The sequence below is a fragment of the Verruconis gallopava genome (genome assembly GCF_000836295.1).
Source record: "Verruconis gallopava strain CBS 43764 unplaced genomic scaffold supercont1.12, whole genome shotgun sequence".
NCBI lineage: Eukaryota > Fungi > Ascomycota > Dothideomycetes > Venturiales > Sympoventuriaceae > Verruconis > Verruconis gallopava.
Window position 1 is genome coordinate 701,495 of NW_015622148.1, and position 23,313 is coordinate 724,807.

At 56.2% G+C, this 23,313-nt stretch overlaps 8 protein-coding genes across 9 annotated transcripts; 4 read left to right on the forward strand and 4 right to left on the reverse strand.

Annotated features, from left to right (window-relative positions):
* Nucleotides 1-167: 167 nt before the first annotated feature.
* PV09_04449 (uncharacterized protein) lies at nt 168-1,029 on the reverse strand. The gene has a single exon (XM_016357793.1). It carries the CDS (start codon nt 954-956, stop codon nt 354-356), a length of 603 nt encoding a protein of 200 aa, XP_016214585.1. The 5' UTR covers nt 957-1,029; the 3' UTR covers nt 168-353.
* A 278-nt stretch (nt 1,030-1,307) lies between these two features.
* PV09_04450 (uncharacterized protein) lies at nt 1,308-5,656 on the reverse strand. Its single transcript, XM_016357794.1, has one exon. It carries the CDS (start codon nt 5,514-5,516, stop codon nt 1,362-1,364), a length of 4,155 nt encoding a protein of 1,384 aa, XP_016214586.1. The 5' UTR covers nt 5,517-5,656; the 3' UTR covers nt 1,308-1,361.
* Nucleotides 5,657-6,264: 608 nt separating this feature from the next.
* PV09_04451 (uncharacterized protein) lies at nt 6,265-7,874 on the reverse strand. Its single transcript, XM_016357795.1, has one exon. The coding sequence runs from the start codon at nt 7,702-7,704 to the stop codon at nt 6,373-6,375; it is 1,332 nt and encodes a 443-aa protein (XP_016214587.1). The 5' UTR covers nt 7,705-7,874; the 3' UTR covers nt 6,265-6,372.
* Nucleotides 7,875-8,869: 995 nt separating this feature from the next.
* On the forward strand, nt 8,870-10,223 carry PV09_04452 (uncharacterized protein; the record flags this gene model as incomplete). The annotated part of the gene is made up of 4 exons (XM_016357796.1): nt 8,870-9,311; nt 9,398-9,467; nt 9,551-9,976; nt 10,043-10,223. The coding sequence occupies 4 exons, from the start codon at nt 8,870-8,872 to the stop codon at nt 10,221-10,223; spliced, it is 1,119 nt and encodes a 372-aa protein (XP_016214588.1).
* Nucleotides 10,224-10,623: 400 nt separating this feature from the next.
* Nucleotides 10,624-12,392, forward strand: PV09_04453 (uncharacterized protein; the record flags this gene model as incomplete). The annotated part of the gene is made up of 4 exons (XM_016357797.1): nt 10,624-10,807; nt 10,873-11,857; nt 11,967-12,155; nt 12,257-12,392. The coding sequence occupies 4 exons, from the start codon at nt 10,624-10,626 to the stop codon at nt 12,390-12,392; spliced, it is 1,494 nt and encodes a 497-aa protein (XP_016214589.1).
* A 146-nt stretch (nt 12,393-12,538) lies between these two features.
* PV09_04454 (uncharacterized protein) lies at nt 12,539-15,242 on the reverse strand. The gene is made up of 2 exons (XM_016357798.1): nt 15,168-15,242; nt 12,539-15,114 (listed from the first exon to the last, which is right to left on the reverse strand). Exon 2 carries the CDS (start codon nt 15,093-15,095, stop codon nt 13,881-13,883), a length of 1,215 nt encoding a protein of 404 aa, XP_016214590.1. The 5' UTR covers nt 15,096-15,114; nt 15,168-15,242; the 3' UTR covers nt 12,539-13,880.
* Nucleotides 15,243-15,388: 146 nt separating this feature from the next.
* Nucleotides 15,389-19,509, forward strand: PV09_04455 (uncharacterized protein). The gene is made up of 2 exons (XM_016357799.1): nt 15,389-18,762; nt 18,826-19,509. Exons 1-2 carry the CDS (start codon nt 15,444-15,446, stop codon nt 19,155-19,157), a joined length of 3,651 nt encoding a protein of 1,216 aa, XP_016214591.1. The 5' UTR covers nt 15,389-15,443; the 3' UTR covers nt 19,158-19,509.
* Nucleotides 19,510-19,840: 331 nt separating this feature from the next.
* Nucleotides 19,841-21,880, forward strand: PV09_04456. Of its 2 annotated transcripts, XM_016357801.1 has the most exons (3): nt 19,841-20,257; nt 20,306-20,676; nt 20,866-21,880. In XM_016357801.1, exons 2-3 carry the CDS (start codon nt 20,364-20,366, stop codon nt 20,916-20,918), a joined length of 366 nt encoding a protein of 121 aa, XP_016214593.1. In that variant the 5' UTR covers nt 19,841-20,257; nt 20,306-20,363; the 3' UTR covers nt 20,919-21,880. The 2 variants fall into 2 exon arrangements, with proteins under 2 accessions (XP_016214593.1, XP_016214592.1); XM_016357800.1 differs by having other exon boundaries at nt 20,306-21,880.
* The last annotated feature ends 1,433 nt before the right edge of the window (nt 21,881-23,313 follow it).

Consider the following 23,313-nt stretch of genomic DNA (forward strand, 5'->3'; position numbering starts at 1 on the left):
CATTCAAAAGAAGCATTGTGTATCGATTGATATTCCATGCTGCTGGGGAGAGGTTTCTACCGCGAGAGTAGCAGGGCGTGCTCTCCTTCTTCTGAGGTCCTTGCCCTGGCCTTCGATTAAAGATCGAGCGTCGTTCTTTTCCGCTCTTCGAGGCACGAAGGACGAGGAGAGAGAGAGAGAGAGAGAGAGAGAGAGAGAGAGAGAGAGAGAGAGAGAGAGAGGCGCAGAGAGGAAGGGAGAGCTTGCACGATCGTCTTTCATTCCTCGGCGGTCCTTCATGAACGACAACCTCGTACCATCGCGCGCTCGCGCCGTGAAAACGCCCCCTTTTCGCCCAAGCACCCGAGCCCGCGTTAGGACGGCCACGGCTCGACCGTCAGCGACGTCCAGATGGCCTTCCACCGCTCCGCCTTCTTGTCGTACGCCTCCTTCGTTCCAATGGCCGCGTTGGGCCTCACGACCATGTTGAAGAAGTCCGACAGGCCGCGCGGCGCGTACACGATCCACTCTCCCGTGCCGTCGTCCAGCCTGACGCCGAGCATGGCGCTGGTCGAGATCCAGGTGTCGATGCCGGCCTCGACGCTGTCGTGGGCGGGACACGGCAGCCCGTGCTTGCGCGCGTACCACAGGTGCACGCGCGCCTGGTTGCGTATCTCCACCTCGACGGGCACGTCGGCGAACAGCTCCTTGCCCGCCTGGATGACCGCGTCCTCGGCCTCGTACGACAGGTCCGTGCCGTCGTGGTACACCAGGTCGTAGTCGCGGATGCCCGTCTCCGGCGGAAGCGACGACATGTGGTTCCAGATCGTCTGGGACAGGGCGCCGCCGGCGAGATACCAGTTTGGCAGCTTGAGGGTCGCTGCACGGCTGAGCACCACCATGAGTGTCGGGTTCGCGGACAGGATCTTCTTCAGATGGACCATCTGCTCCTGCAAAGGGCACTGGCCCAGATTCATCTTTTGCCTGACTTGTGCGCTTGCGTGCTCTGTCCCGCCGGAAAGGTGAAGGGTGGAACAAGCTGGTCTTAGGATCCGAATGGCGACGAGGCGAGCATGATTCGAGCCGTCAAGTGTTTTCCGATTTCGGTCAACCTTAACGCTCAACTTTATGCCGTGCGCGTGAAGAGCACCTTAGATGACTGCGGTGCTCTGAGCCTCTTCTCGGCCTAATTCCGACAAGGAGGATAATACAAATCGTCGAAGATGACCGGATAGTTGTCGGTTTCTCTTGAGGCAATATAGAGCTAGAGTCTGGCCTTTGGCATGAACGTAGAGGCAATGGAGGTTTGTTCACAAACTCCACAAATGTGACAGAAGAAAAAAAAACAGTCAATTCTGGTTTCGGGTGGGATATCTATTCGACTAGCTGACACTCATAACCCCGTGATATTCCATTCTCGGCCCTTTGCTCGCACCGTTGATCCTGCTCTCGCTCGTCAAGCCTTTTAACGCCGCACTCGCGGCGCTGCGCCTCATAATGTCCTCTGCCGTTGCTCCCCCTAGTCCTAGGCGTTGGCGGTCTCCAAAGTCGAGACGTGCGATGTCAGGAAGTTCCACATTCTGCGCTCTTCGATCTTCGACCGCCGCCTGACTTCTCGACGCGCCTCGTGGTCTGTTACGCGTGCTCTCCTCAACCTCGTCCTCGCCACCGGGAAGGCATATCCTTTTCGCTCCAAGGGTGCGCTTTATGTCTTCGAGGATGACTTCCATCGGACAGATGTAGGCGATGGCGTTCCGTTCACACCATGCAAGAACGTGTCCGCACACGCGCCCTTGATCGTTGTCGATGACCCATGCACCACTGTCGCCACCGACGCCGAAGTTGCCAATGACGTGCCAGCTCCTGCTGAAGCTTCTGCGCCGATAGATGCGCACCGAGCTCATCGCTGGACCAATAACGCCTCCTTGCAGGCCGCTTGTGCGCCCGAAGCAATGCACGCGCAAGTTCCCGAGTTCTTCTGTGCCCGCGACTTTGACTGGAAATTCGTCGTCGCTTTGGCTAAAGCAAGGACCGCGGCACACGGGCTCTATGAGTTTTGCAAGCAACTGCGTTGAGCGGAGGTCATGCTGTCGAGGGTTGCGCAAATGCCTTCGCCCCCCCTGGACCAGGTTGTACGGTTGCAGCCGTGCTTCGTCAAGCTTGAGCAGCGCCCAATCGATCTCGTGCACAATGCTGCGTCCATCACTCCCTTTTCGATTCCAACGTCTGATTCCAGATGACGCATGTACAAACCCAAGCTTGTGGCTGTCAAGATGGTCGTCGTCTCTGTCCTCCTCGTTGGGGAAAAAGTCATCGTCGACGTCGTCGAGGGCAGGCTGCGTGACGAGAATGTCTGTACCTTGACCAGGGTGCACGCCAGTCAGGTCACCCATGGTGTGTCGAATTTCCTCTGTTTCGATCGACTCTGGCTCCGACTCAAAGTCGGACGAGAAGTACTCCTCGTCCGAAAGTTCGGGTGCCTGATCTGCCTCGTCTTCTGATGACAGAGGCTCGTCGTCATCCGAGATCTCGAGAGGAAACATGGAGTCCGTTGGCACTGATTGAAGGGTGGGGTGGCCTGCCATGCCGGCCAACAGGGCGTCGTAACCGTCCGAGCGACGAGCGCTCGATCGCTCCGCGCTGCTGTAGGCTTCCTGCTCGTCGAACTCGCTGTCGTCTTCGTCGCTAGGGGAGTCCAGGAGATGATGGACAGTCATTCCATAGGGCTCACCGTCAACACGAACAACACCCCCGTAACTGACGGGTGGCAAGTGCTTGTTGCCAACATACGCGCCAATGGACGCCCCACACAAAGGTCTCTCCTGATGAAAAGGGTTGAGCGGCTTGTTGTCTGAGGGTGGATAGTTACTGTTCATCATGCTTCGATGTGGTGGCGCCCGTTTCTTGGGCTGGCTAACTTTGCTTCGCCGCACTCGGCCTCGTCTTACCCGAAGGTCAAACTGATTATGGTCGTAATGGAACTTGCGGTTGATTGCACACCGGACACGGCTCGTGCTGCTGCAGGTGATGAAGATGGTGGGCTTGGCGCTGAGAGCCGTCTCGCCAACGCCGACCAGATCGATGGACACGGTTTCTGGAGAGTCACGCAGGCACCTCTCACAGATGCGCTCAAGCTTTGGTAGCATGACGTCGTGCCAATAGTCTAGTGCTTCCGTCGTAAGTTTGACGTTGTGCAAGCGCAGCTTGGGTTTCGGTGTCGGTTCGTGATGCTTGATCTCGAAATGAGTGTAGTCGGCGACGAGCTCGCTCTCTATGCGGATCTCATCGTTGTCAGACCTTTGTGTCGCTTGCGACAAGCTGTTGCGAAGTGATTGTCGCCTTCTCCACGCTTTCTGGATAATGACTATCTTCTTCTTGTAGTCTTGGAAAGCTCTTCTCGTACGGTGCGACCGCCACGCCTTTTGGATAGTCTTTGCGGCGGCCGAGTAACGCGCGGTAGTGGAGGTGGTAGATGTGAGTTCGAGCTCGCTGCCAAATTGGGTGCTGTCGAATTCGCGCGATACCGTGGTAGATAGGTCGTCAGTCTTGTTGAAAGGGTTGCTGTCGTACTCTTCCTTGATGGAGAACGGCAGTGGTGTCTTCTTGGAGGTGAAGCGTGCGAATGGGTTGCTGAAGAACGAAGTCGTTGGCGCAGCGCGCAGGTTCAAGAACGGGTTGTTGGAGGCCTCGGAGGCAACGATGGTACTTTCCGGAGAGACGCTCTGCGGCGCACCGGAAATGCTGGAAACCCGCGTAGGTGTCAACGCCGAAGTGACCTCTTCATCCTCGTCAAGCAGGCAGCAGCGCCGAAGCTTCTTGAGCCATCTGGTGTAGTTTGCGCGCATCTGCTCGTCGGACACATTTTGCGACGCTTGCTGCAAGCATTCTTTCACAACAGACTGATAGATGCTTCCACATCTGCTGGCGAGCTTGCGCACCCAGATGGTCTCAAGGCGCTTTCGAAAGTCGTCCAGGCTGTACTTCTGCTTGAAGATATCCGAGAGTGGGCCCCAAAGGCCGATCTCTAGAAGCACAAGGCCGAGACCGTAGATGTCGAACCTGTATCTGGCGCACGTGCACGTCAGCTTGTCGCAGAATTCGCACTTCTGGTTGAAAATTTTGGGATCGTGTGGGTGCCGGTACAGGTTGCGACCAGGTGCGGTTGGCGGCTCTTCAATGCTGAACTCCGAGAACAGATCGAAGGACGACACATACGGCGACCGGAGATCATACTCGTGGCCCTTGGAGTCTGGAGACGTGGGCTTGAGGAAGAAGATGATGTTGCTGCTGTTGACGTCCTTGTGCAGAATCTTCTCCTCCATGTGCAGCTTTGCGAACGCTTGCATGAGGTTGAAGGCGAGGCGAAACCGATCTTCCAGCGGCGGGCCTGGAGGCAGCTGTCTGTTGGTATTTAATGATTTCGAAGCTTGTTGAAGCACCTTGTGCAGGCTGACCGGCCGTGAATCGATGGTGGCCCCATTCAGCTTTTCAAGGTCGAGCGCTTTCTTTGGCAGCTCGTAGACAAGGCCAAAGCGTGCTTGCTTTGGGTCTTCAAAGTAGCCCAAACACGACAGCGTCGCAAACTGTGAATAGTCCGGCATCGACCCGCAGCGGGCATAGAAGCTCATGAGGGTGTCCAGTCTGTTTGTTGGGACGGGAACTCCCGTTGTCCTGTAGCTGGCATCGAAAGGCGCGTACTCGATCAGAACGGGAATCAGCACGCTGGCAGGCTCGTCGCCGGCGAGCTGGCTTGGAGGCGCTGGCAATCTGTAGTGGCCGATCATCCTGGTGATTGGAGTTGCTCCGGCGCTGTCGTACGGCGGCGGCTCCTCGGCGGGAATGTCCAGCACGGAAGGATCCAGTCGCGAGGGCAGTTCGAGACTCGCCGCCGTCCGCTGCGTCGACGATCTTGTCGTGTTCACCAGAGTCTCCTCGCTCGTGCTGTACGAGCTTGTCGAAAAGAATCCCTTGCTCACGGGAGGGGGCAGGCTGCTGTCTGACTTGCTTTTGCCAGCGAAGCCGGGGTAGCTGTTCTCCTTGATCTCCCGCCGGGTCTTGCTGATGTCGTACAGGAGGTCAATCGACGTCTTCAACTCGTCGGCGAGCTGCTCGTATCTCGAGCGATCCGCATGCGTCCACTTCTGATCGCTCAGGCCAAGACCCCAGAACGGACCTTTCTTCTCGCCGCCCTTCGGCGTGAGCGGCGTCCCGTGACTTATTCGCTCGCTCTCGTCGAGCACATTCTTGACGTTCTCCAACACGTCCTGGACGGCGTCCTTGAGCTCCGCTCGCTCGAAAGTGTCGTCGAGCTCGGCCTCGCCGGTCGCTACACGATCGTCGCCCCATTCGCGTCCCCACGCAGCGAGCCGCTCCCGCTGGATCTTGAACTCGGAGTGAAGGGCGACCAGTTCCGGATCGGCCTCTCGCTCCGGCACGTTTGAAAAGTCAGTCAGTCGTGCTGCTTTCGAATCGGAGTAATGTCTGGGGGCATATCGCCCTCGGCCCCTCGGCAGGTGGCCGTGACCGTACGATTCCATTGTCGCGCACGCTGGATGCGAGGGAAAAGAAAATCGCGCAATGGATGAAAAAAGCTACGCAACGGATGCAAGAGACATTGATATCAAGGTAGAGAAGGTAAAATGGGAGGTGTATCCCGTGTATAGTACGTGACGATGTGCATTTCCTGGTGCCTAGCGGCACGTGTGGCTGAAGGAGCATGTTGTGAGCACAGCCCCAGCTCACGCTTGCGAAGCGAGCCAATCAGAGCGGGTCTGGTGACGCGCTTGGCCAAAGCGGTCCTACGGCGACTCGTCACCCCGAAGCATCCAAACTCTTTGTCTCGACTGTGGGCGCAGGCAGCCGAGTTGGACATTGGCGAGCAGAGGCCGCAGCGGCTAGATGATCGCGCCTCATGATCGGTAGCGCAAATTTGGCTGAAGGTCATGTTCAACCCTCTCGAATCGCGTGCCTGCCCATTGCCGGAGCCCTTGTCGTCGGCGGCGCACGTCATTGTGCTCTTTTGCCCGCCTCGTGCCCGCGCCGGGACCTTTCAGGCGGCGGGTTGTGCGCTGTGTTGGCAACGTGAGCGGCGGGACACGGCGTTGCACAGATCGACTGTGCTCTGCCATCGGAGCGCATATGTACGCCGAACGCCTCCGCAAAGACGCCTGACCTTGACTTCGATCGTGGTCCGACGTTAGGTCACGCAGACAATCGCCTTGGTGTCCGCTTGGGGCGTGCTACCGCAGTGCAGTCACCATCTCTGGACGATGCAGTGGACCGGGATGTACAGAGGACAGCAGTATTGGATTGATTGCGTGACTCGAATCAAGGCTCGGTCACGGTGCGACGTCTCTACGTGATGTGTATCATCTAAGCTGTGTACTATGTTTTCTACGTGCCCTGGCCATACAATCGTAAGAGAAAATACAGCGACAGCGCGCCGCCCAGCAGGCAGGCGACCGTCATATTGCCCTCGCCGGTCAGGGCGATCCAACTGGCCACTCCGACGGCCAGTTCGTACCTCCTTGCCGCTGCCCTTCTTGCTCTCCACTGCTGGTCCAGCTCGAACGGCGGCGTGATGCGCAGGTCGTTCGGCACGACCTCTTCCTGTGTCTTGGGATCGAGGGTGACGTGCAGCGCCACGGGCCTATGGTCGCTGGACGGGAGCAGCGGCAGCGCCGTGTACATTCCAGGCGTGATGCCGACGGGAGGGTAGAAGAGAATGCGGTCGCACCACGAGGGCCACCGATGCCTGGCCCAGGTCCATGTCGAGGGCTCCTGCACGACGGCGGCGGCGGTGGCGGCGTCGCTGTCCCCTTCGGCAGCCGGGCTCCCCGCCTTTGCAGCCTGTGGGCCTGGCTGACTCGATCGGACGTGCGAGTACTTGTACGTCGGTGGGAAGGTGATGGGCGCTTCCGAGAAGCCGTGCAAGACCCGGCCCTCGAGCCGTTCCTGCGTCAGCTGGTCGCGTGCCAGCAGGTCGGGCAGAGGTACGCGGTCGCTGGGCGAGTCCGACGGCGACGCAGGCTGCGGGAACGTCTTGTAGGCCAGGGGCGCGGGCGACAGATGTGAGGTGCGATAGTTCAGGTCGCCGAAGAGGAAGATGTGGTTCTTTGGCTTGTACAGGCCGGACGCCGGACGTCCTGCGCCGGCCAGCAGCAGCGGTTCCCGCTCGGTGCCTCTGCTGGCGGCCTTCGCGTCGCCGTCGAAGACAAGGCCTCGGCATATGTCCTGCCAGTCCTGGTTTCTGCGCAGCACCATGCCTTCCATGGGTGCCAGATGCATGGCGACGAAGGTGAGCTCAGCGCCGCCGACGGTCAGACGGATGCCAACGCCGCCTTTGTTGCCCATCGCGAGCCAGCCCACTCCCACGCCCGCGGTCTCAACGGAGGTCACTGTGCTGCTCAGTTCGCTCTTGACGAAGACCATGGCCGCCGTCATGCCGACATTGTGCACTGCGACCTTGGCGTACGCGACGCCCTTGCTGCTGCTCGCAACGGCCACGCTTTCTTCGATCCTGCGGAGGTAGGCGTCTATCCAGCCCGGGCCCAAGAAAGAGTAGGCGATGGGGGCGACCTCCTGCAGCGAGAAGGCGACGACGTCAGGCAGCGAGGCCCTGTCTCTCGGCCATGCTTGAAAAAGGCTGGGGCCCAGGAGGGCGGGATCGATGAATGAGCGCGCGCAGTTAAAGGTTACGAGGTAAATTTCCAGCGGTGTAGGCATTGCACGAGCAGGAGGGGCCCGGGAGTTGGGGGGGGTTAATTTTGTTCAGCCTTTGCTCGGCAGCATGCAGGGACGGGAGCGGAAAGAGAAGGGTCACGATGGGATCAGAGTTTGGTGTTGAGACGCACTGTGTCGCGGTCGTCGAGCCCGCGCACAAGCTTGCCCAGCAGCCGTGGTGGCTTTTTTCTCACGATGGGACCCACACGCGCCTGCCGCCTCTGCGCCCTGGGCTTCGTCGCGAGGCGATCTGCCACTGGGGTGTTCCGCCCAGCTCTGCACTGCATGGCAGCTCTGCACGTCCTGAGATGCGAGCTGAGCTGCGCTTGCGTGTCTTCGTTCCACCGTGGTGCTGAGCTGCCGGACTGCTGCCGGATTCAGCAACGGGATGCTGCGTTTGCCTGTCGCCTTTTCCGGCCTGCGCTTCTTGGAGTTTGTTCGGCCACGCGTTTCACGGACGAGAGAAGCTGGAGCCTCGTCACGATGACCGACGGTGGCGCTTCCAAAATTGGGCCGCCCCCCCCCCCTAATCTTCCCCCCGCTCCACCCCCCGACCCCCCTAGCGTGCTGAGGGCCCCTCTTTTCCACTCGCCAAATGGCCCTGGAGCTCCCGCGCCCGCCCAATCAGAGCCCCCGCCAGTGTCCACCAGCACATGCACGCCCACGCCCGCGCCCACGTTCCTTGCCCCCCCACCTACACCGGGGGGGTTCTCGCCTGAGAAGCCGCTGAGCGTAGCGGGGTAGGCGGAAGCTGAGAAGTCGTAGAAGTAGCACCGCGTGGTGCAGCACCAGTAGTAGCAGCACCAGCACCAAGCAAGTCGTAGCAGAACTGAGCTTAGCACCAAACAAAAAAAAATTAACACCCGTACCAGCTCCCCACATATTTTGACGTCAGGCGTGACTTTGTTGAGGCGTGATGTTCACCGTTCCTCGTCCTCCAGGCAGCTTGCAAATCTTGCACAGACTGTGGTCTCCATCAAACTCTCTCCTCTTCCCTTGAAACAGTTTCCCTCGTGTCCTGGCCTTCGTTCGTCATTGCAATCTCGCCGTGAACATTGCTCGCTCCAAACACAACGCCGGGTCTGTTCGCTCTCCCCACCCGTTCGTGCCGCGAACTGCCCACGCAATAGGAAAAAAAAAAAAAAATAACCAATTGATTCTTGCAACGATGCTGCGTCCCCAGTTGCTTCTGCGGACGGCGTCGCGCTCTGCTGCCGCCGCCCGTCGGTCGCAGGTCCAGTTCAGAGCCGCGTTGAGCTCCGCCGCGCGTCTGCAAAAGGACGACGACGGGAAACCGCAGAAACCACCCATGCCGGACGATGAAATCTACCATGCCACCACCGTAGGCCAGCCCGGTGCCTTTGGCGAGCATGAGGGCCAGTATGCCCGTACGGACGAGAGCATCACAGTCGAGTACCCCGACGAGGCGGATCTGCCTCGAGCCAGACCCATTGTGGGTCGTGGGGGCCCGCATTTCAAGAGGACGCTGGCGAGCTTTTCAATGGAGGGCAAGACGGCCGTTGTCACTGGCGGAGCCCGGGGGCTGGGCTTGGTGATGGCGCAGGCGTTGGCTGAAAGCGGCGCGGACGTCGCCCTGGTCGATTTGAACAGTACGTCTCCTTCCGCTCTTTGCTACTTTTGCTCCGTCCATGTTTCGTTGAAGTCGTTTGGTGGGCGTCGCTAACGTCTCCTGCAGAGGAGGAGGGTCAACGGAGCGCCGAAGAGATGACGGCCACGCTGCGGAAGGAAGCGGACTACTCGACCCAGTACGTGCTCAGCCGCGGCCCGGCCGTGCCATCGTTCTTTGCTTAGAGCGACGGACATCGACTGACGTGCCTTTCCTCTTTAGCATTCCGAAAATCACTGCGCACTATTGCGACGTATCGTCACCGACCAGCGTCTCGGACTGCATCAAGTCCGTGCTTGAGGCGCATGGCAAAATCGACACGCTTGTGACGTCTGCTGGCTTCACGGAGAACTACGACGCTATCAACTACCCATACGATCGCATGCAGAAGCTGTGGGGCGTCAACGTAGACGGCACATACCTGTTCGCCACCGGCGTGGCCAAGCATCTGATGGAACGCAAGGCCCCAGGCAGCATGGTCTTCATCGGCAGCATGTCCGGAGCCATCGTCAACGTTCCGCAGCCACAGGCTCCCTACAATGCCGCGAAGGCGGCCGTGAGACATCTCGCCGCCTCCTTGGCTGTGGAGTGGGCAGGCGCGGGCATTCGCGTGAACAACATCTCCCCTGGTTACATGCTGACGGCCCTGTAAGTCCATTCGTTCCGCGCGGACTCCTGTTCCACTGAGGAAGGCGAGCTAACAACCATGCGCAGCACGCGAAAGATTCTTGACGACAACCCTTCGCTCGCCAAGCAGTGGACCAGCCTGATTCCCGTCGGTAAGATGGGTGTCCCCGAGGACTTGATGGGCGCCGTCACGTTCCTCGCTAGCGACGCGAGCAGTTACGTGACTGGCGCAGACTTGCGTGTCGACGGTGGCTATACTGTCACGTAAATGGTAGGACGCGCAGAGCTCTTCCAGGTGTCTTTTATTTTTTTCGAGTTCAGCATGGCCATGGCCTGCTCTTTCTAAATTTCACAGCAAGTCTCTTCGGCCTCGTGCACCGGCTGGCAGCAGCCAAACACAAGCAGGAACCATTGCAAACCAGTCGGCCCTTGCCTAGCATAGGCGCTTCTTTTATTGTAAATACAATTCGGTCTCTTTGGAAGACAGAAATTTATGTATAGCAAGCCTGCGACTAAACAACGTGAATTACCTAGCATAACGATGCCGTCCTTCTGAAATACCATCTCACTCGTGTCGACTTGTAGCCGGCCGCACCGGGCCTAAGTTTGCGCTCTCATCTAGTTGTGCGCAGCAAGAAATTGTCCGAGACGAAGGGACATCGAAGGTCATGTCATGTCTCCGCCGCTTTCGGATAGTCCAATTCCGGGTAAGGCCTTCCCTCAAGCCGACAACCCCTCCACCGACCGAGAAACTCCACGCCGATGAAGGACGGAGCTTAGTTGATGAGGTCAAGACGCGTGAGGGGTCGCGTATGAAACCCTTCGATTCTCCTCCTTTCCGTCGTCTTTTCGGTAAACTTCCCCAGCATTTGTGAGCACCCACACCGTAAAAGAGTTTTGCTAAATGGCATCGACAGCGGCAGCAGCAGTAGCAGAGAAGATTTACCAGGTCCGCGATGTGGGCATCTATCACGGCCTGCCTGTCTTCGATCCCAGCGTCAAAGGTCTCACCGCAGTCGTGACCGGCGCCAATGGAATCTCCGGCCACTACATGGTCAAGGTGTTGGGTCAGGCTCCCGAGCGCTGGTCCAAGATCTATTGTCTGTCGCGAAGGCCGCCTGCGATTGCCGATGCGCTTCCGGCCAATGCGGAGCACATCCCTCTCGACTTTCTGGAGAAGCCGGAGGAGATTGCCAAGGTCTTGAAGGAGAAAGGGGTGACGGCCGACTACGTCTTCTTTTACAGTTACATCCAAGTGGCCCCGAAGCCCGGCGCGACGCTGTGGAGCAACGCCGAGGAGATGTGCACCGTCAACACGACGCTGCTTGCGAATTTCCTCGAGGCCCTGCCGATGGCTGGCATCAAGCCGAAGCGCATCATGCTGCAAACGGGTGCAAAGAACTACGGCCTGCACCTCGGCACGGCTGCGATGCCGCAAGAGGAGTCCGACAAGCGGGTCGACCTCGAGCCCAACTTCTACTACCCGCAGGAAGACTTCCTGTGGAGCTACTGTCGGAAGCACGGCATCGGCTGGAACGTCTGCATGCCGTCCTTCATTCTCGGCGCCGTGCCTGACGCGGCCATGAACGTGTGCTTTCCTCTCGCCGTCTACGCGGCCGTCACCAAGCACCTGGGCCAGAAGCTGGAGTACCCAGGGGACATGCGGAGCTGGGAGTCGCCGCAGGTGCAGAGCAGCTCGATGATGAACGCGTACATGGAGGAGTGGGCCGTGCTGACGGAAGCGGCCGCGAACCAAAAGTTCAACACCTTTGACGACAGCGCCTTCACGTGGGGAAAGTTTTGGCCCAAGCTGGCCAAGCTGTACGATCTCGAGTACACGACGCCGGACGAGGGCGGGCAGTACAAGGAATTGCCGGCCAAGTACGAGGTTCCGCCGAGAGGGCAAGTCACCACGTCCCCATGCTGGACCGTTTGCAATTTATTTTGTTTTATTTTTTTTTTCTCCAAAAAGAATTTTTTTTTTTGCCCGACGTGCTGACGCGTTGCCCAGCTTCGGTACGAACAACAAAATCCGCTACAAGTTCACGCTCGTCGAGTGGGCGTCGCGCGAGGACGTGCAGAAGGCGTGGAAAGAACTCGCCGAGAAGCACGACCTGCTGGACAAGGAGTTCAGAGACATCGAGCGCGTCTTCTCCTTCACCGACGCGGCGCTCAGCTGGAGCCAGAGCATCTATTTCAGGTATGTGCCTCTCTCTCTCTCTCTCTCTCTCTCTCGCACACATAAGAGAGAGAACTTGTGTGAGGCATGTTCAGCCCGGTGCTGACTGAGACCATTCGCAGCTCGGACAAGGCGCGGTCAATGGGGTGGCATGGGCACGTGAATTCGAGTGACAGCATCTTCGATGTCTTCAGAGAGTTTGAGAAGATCAAAATGGTGCCGCCAGTCCCGAAACCGCGTGAGAGCAGAGGAGCTTGAATCTGGCTTTCGGCGGCGCTCTCTTTGTTCTAACCCTCTTTTTCCCTCTCTGCGTAAAATAGAAGACGACTGGTGCGAAAAGAGAATAAGAGAGGGGGAGAGAGAGACTGCTTTAAGAGCCAGGCACGGAGGCCATTGACGGTTGCGTTGGCTGATCCGGTCTCCAGAACTCATGAGATGAATCATTTTGGTAAGCTCTACACGTTCTATACGCTGATTCAGAATACAGAGCAAAGTACAAAGCGTGTGCCATCTCTTACTTTCATCGCCCCGTATGCATGCCACGGTTGTTCCTCGAAGTTCCATCCTTGATTTCCTTGATTTTTCCTTCGTTTCTTTCCATTTTTTATTTTTTTTTCTTTGGCATCCCAAGTGAATTGCGGTCGAGCAAATGCCAACTCTTGCTCCTCCTACCCCGTACCCGTGACGAGCAGCCCTTAGCACCAGAATGTCACGGCCGTGATCACGTCCAGGAATCCCTCCACGCACTCCTTCCTCTTTCTGCTCGCGAAGGATGAAGCATCGACTCGAGCATCCGCAGGTTCCGCTCCCTGACTTGTCGCATGTGCACTCTCTGCTCCTGAGACATCGAGACGTCCGGTACGTGCACACGCAACGTGTACGCCACACCCGCTCAACACAGCACGAGGCAGCCTGCACCGATCACCACGTAGAGAATGACGACGCTTTGGCTGTTTCCCATGGTTGACTTGAGCCTTAGCTTGATCGTGACGGGCTGGCTCGTCAGGTACCTGGCCCCGAGTCGGGGGGGTGGTGAGCAAAGGGTCGTGAGGATGCTTCTTGCTGGTATGGGCTTGGAGCACTTAGACGGATTGCGTCGCTGTAACGGAGTAAAAGCTGCTCAACGCGACTTCCGTGTGGTAGACTCTTTGTGCCTCCCAGAACAGCGACCCAGAGCCGTCCGTATCTTGCAGTAAAAGGAGTTGAGTGAAAGCCCGGACTGACCTCAAGCCGCCGCAAACTTGTTTCTGTTCCGGACCTGTATTTTTTTGAGAGCCGTGCTTTTCGAATATGGCTTTCGGTAGCGACAGTAGGAGGCGTTCATTTGCTTTGAGAGCTATGGCGACGCGTCCGGCCGCCTGTTTATAAGCATGCAGACATGTAAGATCTGTTTAAAAATAAAAAGGAGTGAAGCAAGCTGCCATCCCAGACAACAGTGCGTGTATTGAACTATCGGAACTGCAAGTAGCTTTCAAGGCTGATGGGTCGTGGCGGTGGCCAATTGGAGACGTCTAAATACGCAAGTAGGTCCTTCTACGACCTCAGCGATACAACTTAAAGCGAACGGATATTAAGGAAACTAGCGACGCTCGCATGCAGGAAGGAAACGTTACGACGGGTTCCAAATTCAATATATCTCTTACTTCACGCTGCCCCATGGATGCCTGGAGGCCCTACACGAGACAGCTTTCCCGAAAGCAATCGGCAGTGTGTGGTTATTGTCCTTGCTTAGAACTCCGCTCCAGGTTACAGCACCAACGCCTCTCTCGGCCAAACTTGAATTTGGGTGCAGTCTTCTCCCAATAGTCCCATGATCTCGTTCAAAACCGCCTCTCCACGGCCACCCAACCACCATTCCTCGCTGTACCTCTCCAGCAACCTTGCATGCCACGCTACAATAACCAACGCGACTGGATCTCGCTTCTCGACGAGATCGACAAAGTCACGTTGTATGCGCATGAACCAGAAGAACGGTAGCGTGGTGCGTCCTGGGTTTGCAACAACGGCTTTGAATGTCTCCCTAAGGGCGTTGATGGCTTTGTGATAGGCTTCCCTACGAGGACCGTTATTGCTCAGTGACTCCGCGTAGACGGTCATTCTATGAAGCGCGGCTTCGATGTTGGGTGCGAGGATGACGTCGTCCCATGGCTCAGGGTTAAGCAACGGATGCCTAGTGTCGCGACTTTCTGTGAGGGCATCGCAGTCCGTGGCAATGACCGTCACGCCTTTTACCAGGTTGTGCAGAGTTGATAAGTCGTCGAGGCACCTTGACCCGTTGGCGGAGGGGATGTGCATTCGCGATGCTAGAATGAAAAGGCACAGCAAACTGGATGTTGCGAACTGAGTGAAGCTGATACGACCAGAGAGAACCTGAAGGGTATTTCTAAATCGAGAGCTGGCTAGGTCATAGTAGTGCAGGGCCAAGTCGTGATACTCTCTAGCTGATTGGATTCCCTTACTCGTTGTGTACATGTGCAGCGCAGAAACCGCAAAAATCCCATACATGAGGTAGGAGTATTTCAAGCCTAGCTGGGGCACGGCGGTTTGCCACGACTCATGTAAGGTTTTCTCCTTGCCCAGAGTGAATGCTGTGACCGTCGTAAAATGATGAAGAAGCTCAAGCTCTTTCAGAGGAAGAGATTCATCTTGATCCCAGGGGAGACTATCGTCACATTGACCAATATCGAGCCTAGTCCAGACCAGTTCTGGTTTCGGAGGCGTTGGGGTACCGATCTGTGAAGACGCAGTCCCCTCAGTCGACGGCGTCTCGCGTCGAGGAGTATCTATTCTGGGTTGCAAGAGGCCTTGCTTGTCTGCCGCATATGAAGCAGACAAGCTGCATTCTACACCTCTTCGTTTGCAGAGGCCACATTTTGGAGAGTTTTGGTCACATCGCACGTGCCTGGCTTTACATTGTTTGCATCCTAGACGAGACTTGGTATGCGATTGTCTCACAGGCATCAATTCACAATGCAGTGGCCTGTGGCAACTCAACATTCATCAGACAGAGAATAGGAAGAAAAAGATACTGACGGCAATGTGAGGAGCCACTGCGAGAGGTCAATTCTGATTTCCAGTCAATTATGACAGGAACATTCGATGTCAACGTCGCAAATAAAACGGGGAATGAGAAGATGTGGCTAAGGGATCGTAAGATGGTAGCCTTTGTGCCTGACGAGAGTGGCCGAGAATAAGGCACCAACCGCATCTCGCCATTCGCGTCCACTCGCGTCGCTGTGAAGCGCAACGCGATACAACACCCCACTTTTCCTTTGTTCAAGTCCAACACGATGCGCATATGAGCCCGCGATGTATATCAAGCAGATTATCATTCAAGGGTTTAAGTCCTACAAGGACCAGACAAGTATCGAGCCATTCTCGCCTCGCAACAACGTTATTGTCGGGCGCAATGGCTCGGGGAAGAGCAACTTCTTCGCCGCCGTGCGATTCGTCCTTGGCGACGAGAACTGGGGCACGATATCGCAACAGGATCGAAGTGCATTGCTTCACGAGGGTTCGGGCTCTGCCGTCGTGACGGCGTACGTGGAGGTTATATTCGACAACAGCGACGATCGATTCCCTACGGGCAAGCCTGAGCTTATCTTGCGACGGACGATTGGCATGAAGAAGGACGAGTATTCTATTGACCGAAAGAGCGCGTCACGAACCGACGTAGTGAACCTGCTGGAGTCGGCTGGATTCTCGCGATCAAATCCTTACTACATCGTCCCACAGGGTCGCGTTACGGCCCTCACCAACATGAAGGACGGCGAACGATTGAATCTGCTGAAAGACGTTGCCGGGACCAAAGTTTATGAGGGACGTAGAGCGGAATCGCTTAAGATCATGGAGGACACTGACCACAAGCGGAAGCGTATCGACGATCTGTTGGGCTACATCAACGAGCGCCTCGCGCAACTTGAGGAAGAAAAAGCTGAGCTGCTTAAGTACCAAGAACTTTCGAAAGAGGTCAGATGCCTGGAATTCACTTTGTTCGAACGGGAGAAACAGACGATTACGCACAAGCTCGAACAGATTGAGGCTAGGCGGACGACGGGCGTCGAAAGCACTGACGAGGATCGCGAGACTTTCATAGAGAGACAGGCGGAAATCGATAAGCTCGATGATAGCATTAAACAGCTTCTCCAGGACCGGGACATTTTGCTGTCTGAGCGGCGGCAGTTGGATGACGAGCGAAAGGACAAAGTTCGCGAGAAGGCTAGAGTAGAGCTCGAAGTCCGTAACCTTGTTCAGGGCCAAGCTTCAGCACAGCGAGCGAAGGCACAGTATGAAAGTCAGTTAAAGAGCGTTCAGCAGGATATCAAGTCGAAGCAACAAGAGCTGAACGAACTACTCCCGACGTACAACAAACAGTTGGCGCAGGAGAAGGAAGTTTTGGCGCAGTTGGAGTCCGCTCAGGCTGGATATGACAGACTACGTGCAAAGCAGAACCGTTCGCAGGTTTTCAAGAGCAAGCAAGATCGCGACCGCTTTTTGCAAGCTCAAATCGAAGAGATCACGCTCAACTTTGCGAAGCGAAAGGCAATTGCAATGCAAATTGCGGAGGATATTGCCAACACTCAAAAGAACATTGCTAGGCTGGAAGCCGAGATCGAAGAACTGCAAAACCGCTTGAGTAATCGTGGCAGCGACATGGAGTCCATGTCGACAGAGCTGAATCAGGCAAAGGAAGAACTGCAGAAGCTGCAGGATGAGCGCAGAGAGCTCTTCCGCGAACAGGATAAGGTGAGGAAGCAGCTTGAAACGGCACGTCAAAATCTCAGCAACGCCGAATTCAAACTCATGAAGATGACGGACCGGAACACGTGGGATGCGATCAAGTATCTTCGCTATCTGCGAGATGAAGAGGGCATGGAAGGCTTGTATGGCACACTCGGGGAGCTGTTCGAAGTCAGCGACAGGTTTAGAACAGCAGTCGAAGTAACCGCTGGCCAGAGCTTGTTCCATTATGTTGTGGACAATGAGGAGACTGCTTCGAGGGTCATTCAGAGACTGCTCAAGGAAAAGCGTGGACGTGTCACTTGCATGCCGCTCAACAGATTGCAGGCACCACAGGTCAACATTCCAAATTCCGCCGATGCAATCCATATGGTGTCTAAGCTGAACTTCGATCCGCGCTTTGAGCCGGCTATGCAGCACGTCTTTGGCAAGACCATAATCTGTCCGACCCTTCAGATTGCATCTCAATATGCCCGAAGCCACTCCCTGAGCGCAATAACCCCAGACGGCGACCGTGCTGACAAGAAGGGTGCTCTGACGGGTGGTTTCTACGACATTCGAAGCTCGCGCATCGAGGCTGCGTCAGAGGAAGCCAGGGCCCGAGAGGCCGTGCGGTCTTATGAAGCAAGAAACAGGGAGATCGAAAAGAATCTCGAGATCATGAACCAACGGATTACTAAGGTGGACAGTGAAAGACGCAAGATTGAAAACCGTATGAAACTCGCTGATGATGGCTATGACCCCATGAGACAGGAGCTCCGTAGCAAAATCAACGAGCTGCAGCGCGAGCGTGATACTTTGGAGAGGCTTCAGCAGCAACGCGAGAGTCTCGAAGCTGAAGAGCGCAAGGCTAGCGAAGATCAAAAGGCTTATGAGACTGAATTACAATCGCCGTTTCAAAAAGCTCTGTCACCCGCTGAGGAGCAAGAGCTGCAGAACCTGGCGACCACGATTCAAGCTCTACGAAGGGAGCTTACAATCCTCAGCACCAAGCGTTCGGAAACGGAGACACGCAAGCTGAGCCTCGAGTCGGAACTGAGAGAGAACTTGCGACCCAGGCTGGATGAGTTGAACGCTCAAGCTTTCGACACAAGCGGTGTTATGGGTGTGAGCGGCGCCTCGGACGCCTTCCTTAAAGAGCAACAACGTGAGCTCAAACGGATCGTAAAGTCTGTTGAGAACATCGAGAAGCAGATCGCGGAAGCTGATGCAAGTATTGAAAAATTCGACGCCCAGTTGCAGCAGTATGAAAAGCGTAAGGCGGAGTTGGAAAATCAGCAGAAGCAGCTGGCCAAAGCCATCGAGCAGCGGCAGGCCGAGCTTACCAAGAACATGAACAAGAAGGGATCGTTGACACGGCAGCTGCAGGAGGTCAATAAGCGCATCCGTGACCTTGGGGTTTTACCTGACGACGCATTCGACCGCTACAAGCGCTTCGACACCGAAAAGATTGCGAAGCGACTACCCAAGGTGCGCGAGGAGCTCAAGAAGTTTGCACACGTCAACAAGAAGGCATTTGAGCAGTACACGAACTTCACGCGCCAGAGGGAGGGGCTCAAAGAACGACGCAAGGACCTGGACGCGAGTCATGAATCAATACAGAAGCTCATCGACCATCTGGACATGAAGAAAGACGAGGCGATCGAGCGGACGTTCAGACAAGTCAGCAAGGAGTTCGCAACGGTATTCGAGAGGCTCGTGCCAGCGGGCAAGGGACGCCTGGTCATCCAGCGCAAGACTGACCGTCAGCTGCGTGATCCTGACGACAGCGAAGAGGAAGACCTCAGCAAGACGGTGGAGAACTACGTCGGAGTGGGGATCAGTGTGAGCTTCAATTCCAAACATGACGACCAGCAGAAGATACAGCAACTTTCTGGTGGACAGAAGAGTGAGTGATGCTAGAAAGTGACGCGCTGGCAAGAACGTGATGAATTGACATGGCATTCTCTAGGTCTGTGTGCCCTTGCGCTGGTGTTTGCCATCCAACGCTGCGACCCTGCGCCGTTCTACCTCTTCGACGAGATCGACGCGAATCTGGACGCACAGTATCGGACCGCCGTTGCGCAGATGATCCGCGAGCTATCGGTGGGCGAGGGCGGCCATGGTGAAGGCGACGCCCAGGAAGGCGCAGCGCAGTTTATTTGTACGACGTTTAGACCGGAGATGGTGCAGGTGGCTGAAAAGTGCTATGGCGTCACATACACGAACAAGACGAGCAGCATCGACGTGGTTAGCAATGAGGATGCGATGGCCTTCGTCGAGGGCGCGATCAGCGGACGGTGAGCATGTTTGCCGCGTTCTTCCGATCGAGCAGTCGACTGCGCCGACCTCACGGTCTGATCCAGTCGGGCTTTGGGGCGTCGACACGGACGCGGGTTTGTTGATGATCTACGGCACGGGCGCAATGGAATGCAGGCTCGATGATGGGATACAGCGCGGAGCACATTGTACTATTTCGTAGTGGGAGCCAAGAGGGCCTTGAATCTGAATTAGGGCGCAGATGATGTTCACGACTCTTGTCCTTCTCTCCGATGACGCTCTTGACTCGCGAGGCTGTGTGTTGTCCATAAGCACTTGGTGCTTGGCTTCCCTCTCTCGACGTATTCATTCAAACATCTGGCACGACGACGACCAGTAGACGTAGTTGCGAGCTGTTGGCAGTGGGAAGGGCTGTGCATGCGCTTATCCGTGCCCATCCTGGTATTCTAAGCGATTGCCTTTTGTCCTTCGTTGCCTTGTTGTTCACATCCGCCCAGCCAAAGTGTGGCGCTTTCACCTCCGTACTCGGGACGTCTGGAGCTGCCCGCGGACGGTGAGAAGAAAGAAGCGGCAGCGCGAGAGCAGAACCACGCTTCAACGTCAAGCCCGTTGTTTGCGCCTCTCACGCCTTTGCGCGAACCAGTCGTGGGCCGGATTCCTCCGGACGCGACAGGGCTTCCTCGGCCGCCTCTGGGGCTGTACGGAGCATAGAACTACTGGCGTCCCATTGCTCGCGGGAGCGGAGGCTGCTCTTGGGCGAGCCGGAGCTGGAGCGCTTCAGAGACGAACGTCGTTGCACGAGGCAAGGCCTTGCGGGGAGGGCGAACTGAGCAACCAACAAAAGTGGTTCTGCAGATCTGCTCCGCCACAGAGCAATAGAACCCACCAGATCAACTGAACGGGTTCTCTTCGGGGCAACGGCGACGAGAAGTCGTTCGCCTTGTCTGCTCCTGACACGAGCATCGCTGGCAGCTCGCCGCCACTCGCCCGTCGTTGCGATCGCCGTCTTAGAGTCTATGAAGCGTCGAAGCTGCATCCAGAGGCCAGACGGTGAAGAACAATTCAGGGCTATGCTCTTGTGCCATCGGAGCCGTTGCTGGCGGGACGACTGGCGTCGGGTGGAGGTTTGATGAGCGCATGTGTCCGTTCTGTGCCTTGCTTACGGTCTGCAGCGTTACGGAGAGCACTCCTTGATCGGCCCTCGAATGACGCTTCGTTTCGTTCAAGCGAATGATGCGCTGCGCAGCCTTTTGCCTTCTTTCGCTGTCCACTGGATGGACGGAAACCTGCGTGGTGAAGTTGCTTTTTCCTTGTTCGCGCCCACAGGTATGCTCTCCGCTTGTTCTGCTCGGTGTACACGACTCGAGCGCCAGAACATTGCCAACCTCTTGCGCGCGCTTCTGTCGTCGTCTGAGTGAGCCGCGGACTGCTTGCAAGCTTGGAGTGAGCCCAGCGCGCTCACGACTATGGGAACAATTGGAGCACCGCCTTGCGAAGAAGCTGCTGCCTTGTCGCCCAAATGTCAAACCAAATCTCTGGCGTGGTATGTTGAACGTCTGCTGGCTCGCAAACCACCCGCGAAATGTCTCTCACCGTACCGAATTACTTCATCCATACACGCCACGAATCGAAGCACGCGGTAGCGACACCTGAGTGGTTGTGCCGTCCCGCATTCTTGCTCCGCCACCATTTCACTATCGCTCTCTTTGACTGATACGTCCAGCGGAAGCAGCTACTTCGCTATTTTTTCACCTCGGGCCACGCCGGCGGACTGAAGGCTTTTAAGGGCGTCTGTTGAATCTTTGTCCTCTTCGCCCTGCTGGCATTCAAACTTTGCACAGCTTAGCTCTCTCACCGCCCAAATTCGCAAAATGGCCGACTGTCACGGAAGGGCGGGGCGTCGCCTGTGGGTGGCAGAGTCGACGTGCGAAAGCCGCGATTCGACATGAAGAAGACTTTTGTGCAGAGAACACCCGTATAAGAGCATGGTCGAAGTCGAGCAGTGTTCGCATCAGCAGCACCGAGCAACGAGCACACCATCGGATTCTCTTCCTTCGCAGCAATATCTTCATATCATCCGGCCAGTCAAGGTCCTCAAGCACAGATCGCAGTGTCATCCCGAAAGATCATGGCTATTAGCAAGGTCGACAACGAAGGCGTGCCGAGCGAAAGCTCTTTCGACAACCTCTTCCGCGGTGGAGTTCATTTCGCACGCCGGCATCAGCCCATATGGAAGTGCTGCCAATGTGATGAGGACGTGTTTATCGGTGACATCTGCGTCTGCGGCCACCGACACTGCATAAATTGTTCGTAAAAGAGAGGCTCTTAGTCGTTGACTAGCGTCTGCTGCTGTGCGAAAACGGTGTGCAGAAGAGACGGAGGGGGGAGCTATCGACATCGAGACGGCGTTCTTTTTGATTCCTGGATCGCTTAAAGCATAGGTTGACGGCTGGAATGATAGATTGGGTATCGGATGAAAGGTTGGGGTATCGAATGGTCGGTGGATGATGGACGATGAACGACGAATATGATTGCGAGGCTTGTGATGACAATTAAGAGCGAGAAGCGCCTATGACACAAATTCTTTCTTTTCTTTTCTTTACTTTACTTTTGCATTTAGACCTGGGTATCTGTTACAAGGCTTCAATCGCTCATAGAGAACGGAAGACATGGGGGGCGTCACTTGGTTCTGGGCTGTCCTTCGCTTTTCCCATATCATCACGGCGCTGATAGTCAAATTTGATTAGACACTTTACACACCTGCCCGACCTCATCACGTATTCATGTTACGTCCTCTCTGCCTGCTTTTATGAGTTACATTTGAGGAAACGCCATCTTCGTCTGCTCAAACGGCACAGACTCGAGAAAGCCACCAGTCCTGAAAAAAAAAACTATGGACGATGCCATCGAGGGCCCATGCAGCCCAAGTTCTGGCTGACGTCGTGTCGAGCACACAGCTCGAACATTGTCCGGAATAATGAGAATTGGCCAATCGAGACGAACGAGGGAGTTTCTGGTATCCAGCCAAACCTTAAACTTTGGATACAATGTTGCAAGGCATGCGGCCAAACCCATATCAGGCCAGGACTATACACCTAAGAGGCAGGTGGTTTGACTGTTGACTGACCCGCCGTGTGACTGATTGTGCAGATCCGGACTTCGAGGCGTGATGTTTCTTGATGACGCTGTTGAACCAGCAATCCTTTGCTCCACAAACCCCCACTCAACGCGTACAAGAGACAGCACTCATTCGTTCATCCCAGGCTTGGCCGCTACGCCGTGTGCACATTGACGCCGTCGCTAATGCAACCTTTTCAGCCTCCTGAAGCTCTTAGCCGCGTACCAACCCTGCTCCGAGCTGTCGCAATCGGTCCTTTGGTGGGTCGCCGTATGGGGTTTATTTGGCTTTTCTCGCCCATCTCGGAACCTGCCAGGGAATGCTTTCGTCAAGGTAAGCTTCGACGAGGCGCGCTAGAAGGCTTCTTTGCATGGGCTTGGTGGTATCTCTCCACACATGTGATGCTCCGAAGTAGGCCGCTTAGCCGGAGGAGGCAAGTCTCTCATCGTCGCCTCTGGACGTCACGCAATCCTCCTCACCCAGGACGACGCTAGTGGTCCGCTGGACCGACAAGCATCCAATCATGTCTTTGCTCTCCCCACGCTGCTTGCTCGCCCTCCGCATCTTCTACCCCGGTGTCTTCCCCGGCAGTTGTGGACGGTTCACACAATCCTCACCTCACCATCGCTTGCATAACTCTTGGCTGCATTATGTTGAGCTTGCATAAATCTCATCCTCGGCGTCTGACTGGCCAGAGAAAAATCGCTCAGAAGCCTCGAGTTGAAGAGTTGTCGCCCGCCGCACGCGAGCTCAAAAGTCTAGAAAGCCACTAGAAGGTTGCCCCAACGCCTACACATTGTCCGTGCTTGCTGTGCGTTATTGGCACATTGTCAGGAACTCCACTGGATGAAAGCTGGACGTTGGCAACCATCGTTGGGGCTCATGGCGAGAGAGTTGGGCTCACGCTCAAGCAATGCCTGACAACTTGCGCCCCACTCGAGAGAACATTGCCCAATAAACAGGCTTCTTTCGAAGGGTCCCGGAGGTGGAGGTCCTTCTCTGAAGGTCACTCGCCCATTTGGCCTCAGAAAGAATCAGCATCAGAGCACTACATGGGAATCT

Excerpts from the sequence above, each read along its gene's own strand:
- PV09_04456 (XM_016357800.1), top strand. The coding sequence starts at position 20,364 with ATGATGCGCTGCGCAGCCTTTTGCCTTCTTTCGCTGTCCACTGGATGG.
- PV09_04454 (XM_016357798.1), bottom strand. The coding sequence starts at position 15,095 with ATGCCTGTGAGACAATCGCATACCAAGTCTCGTCTAGGATGCAAACAA.
- PV09_04455 (XM_016357799.1), top strand. The coding sequence starts at position 15,444 with ATGTATATCAAGCAGATTATCATTCAAGGGTTTAAGTCCTACAAGGAC. Across the intron at positions 18,763-18,825 it reads ACTTTCTGGTGGACAGAAGA|GTCTGTGTGCCCTTGCGCTG; the intron begins GTGAGTGATGCT and ends GGCATTCTCTAG.
- PV09_04449 (XM_016357793.1), bottom strand. The coding sequence starts at position 956 with ATGAATCTGGGCCAGTGCCCTTTGCAGGAGCAGATGGTCCATCTGAAG.
- PV09_04451 (XM_016357795.1), bottom strand. The coding sequence starts at position 7,704 with ATGCCTACACCGCTGGAAATTTACCTCGTAACCTTTAACTGCGCGCGC.
- PV09_04450 (XM_016357794.1), bottom strand. The coding sequence starts at position 5,516 with ATGGAATCGTACGGTCACGGCCACCTGCCGAGGGGCCGAGGGCGATAT.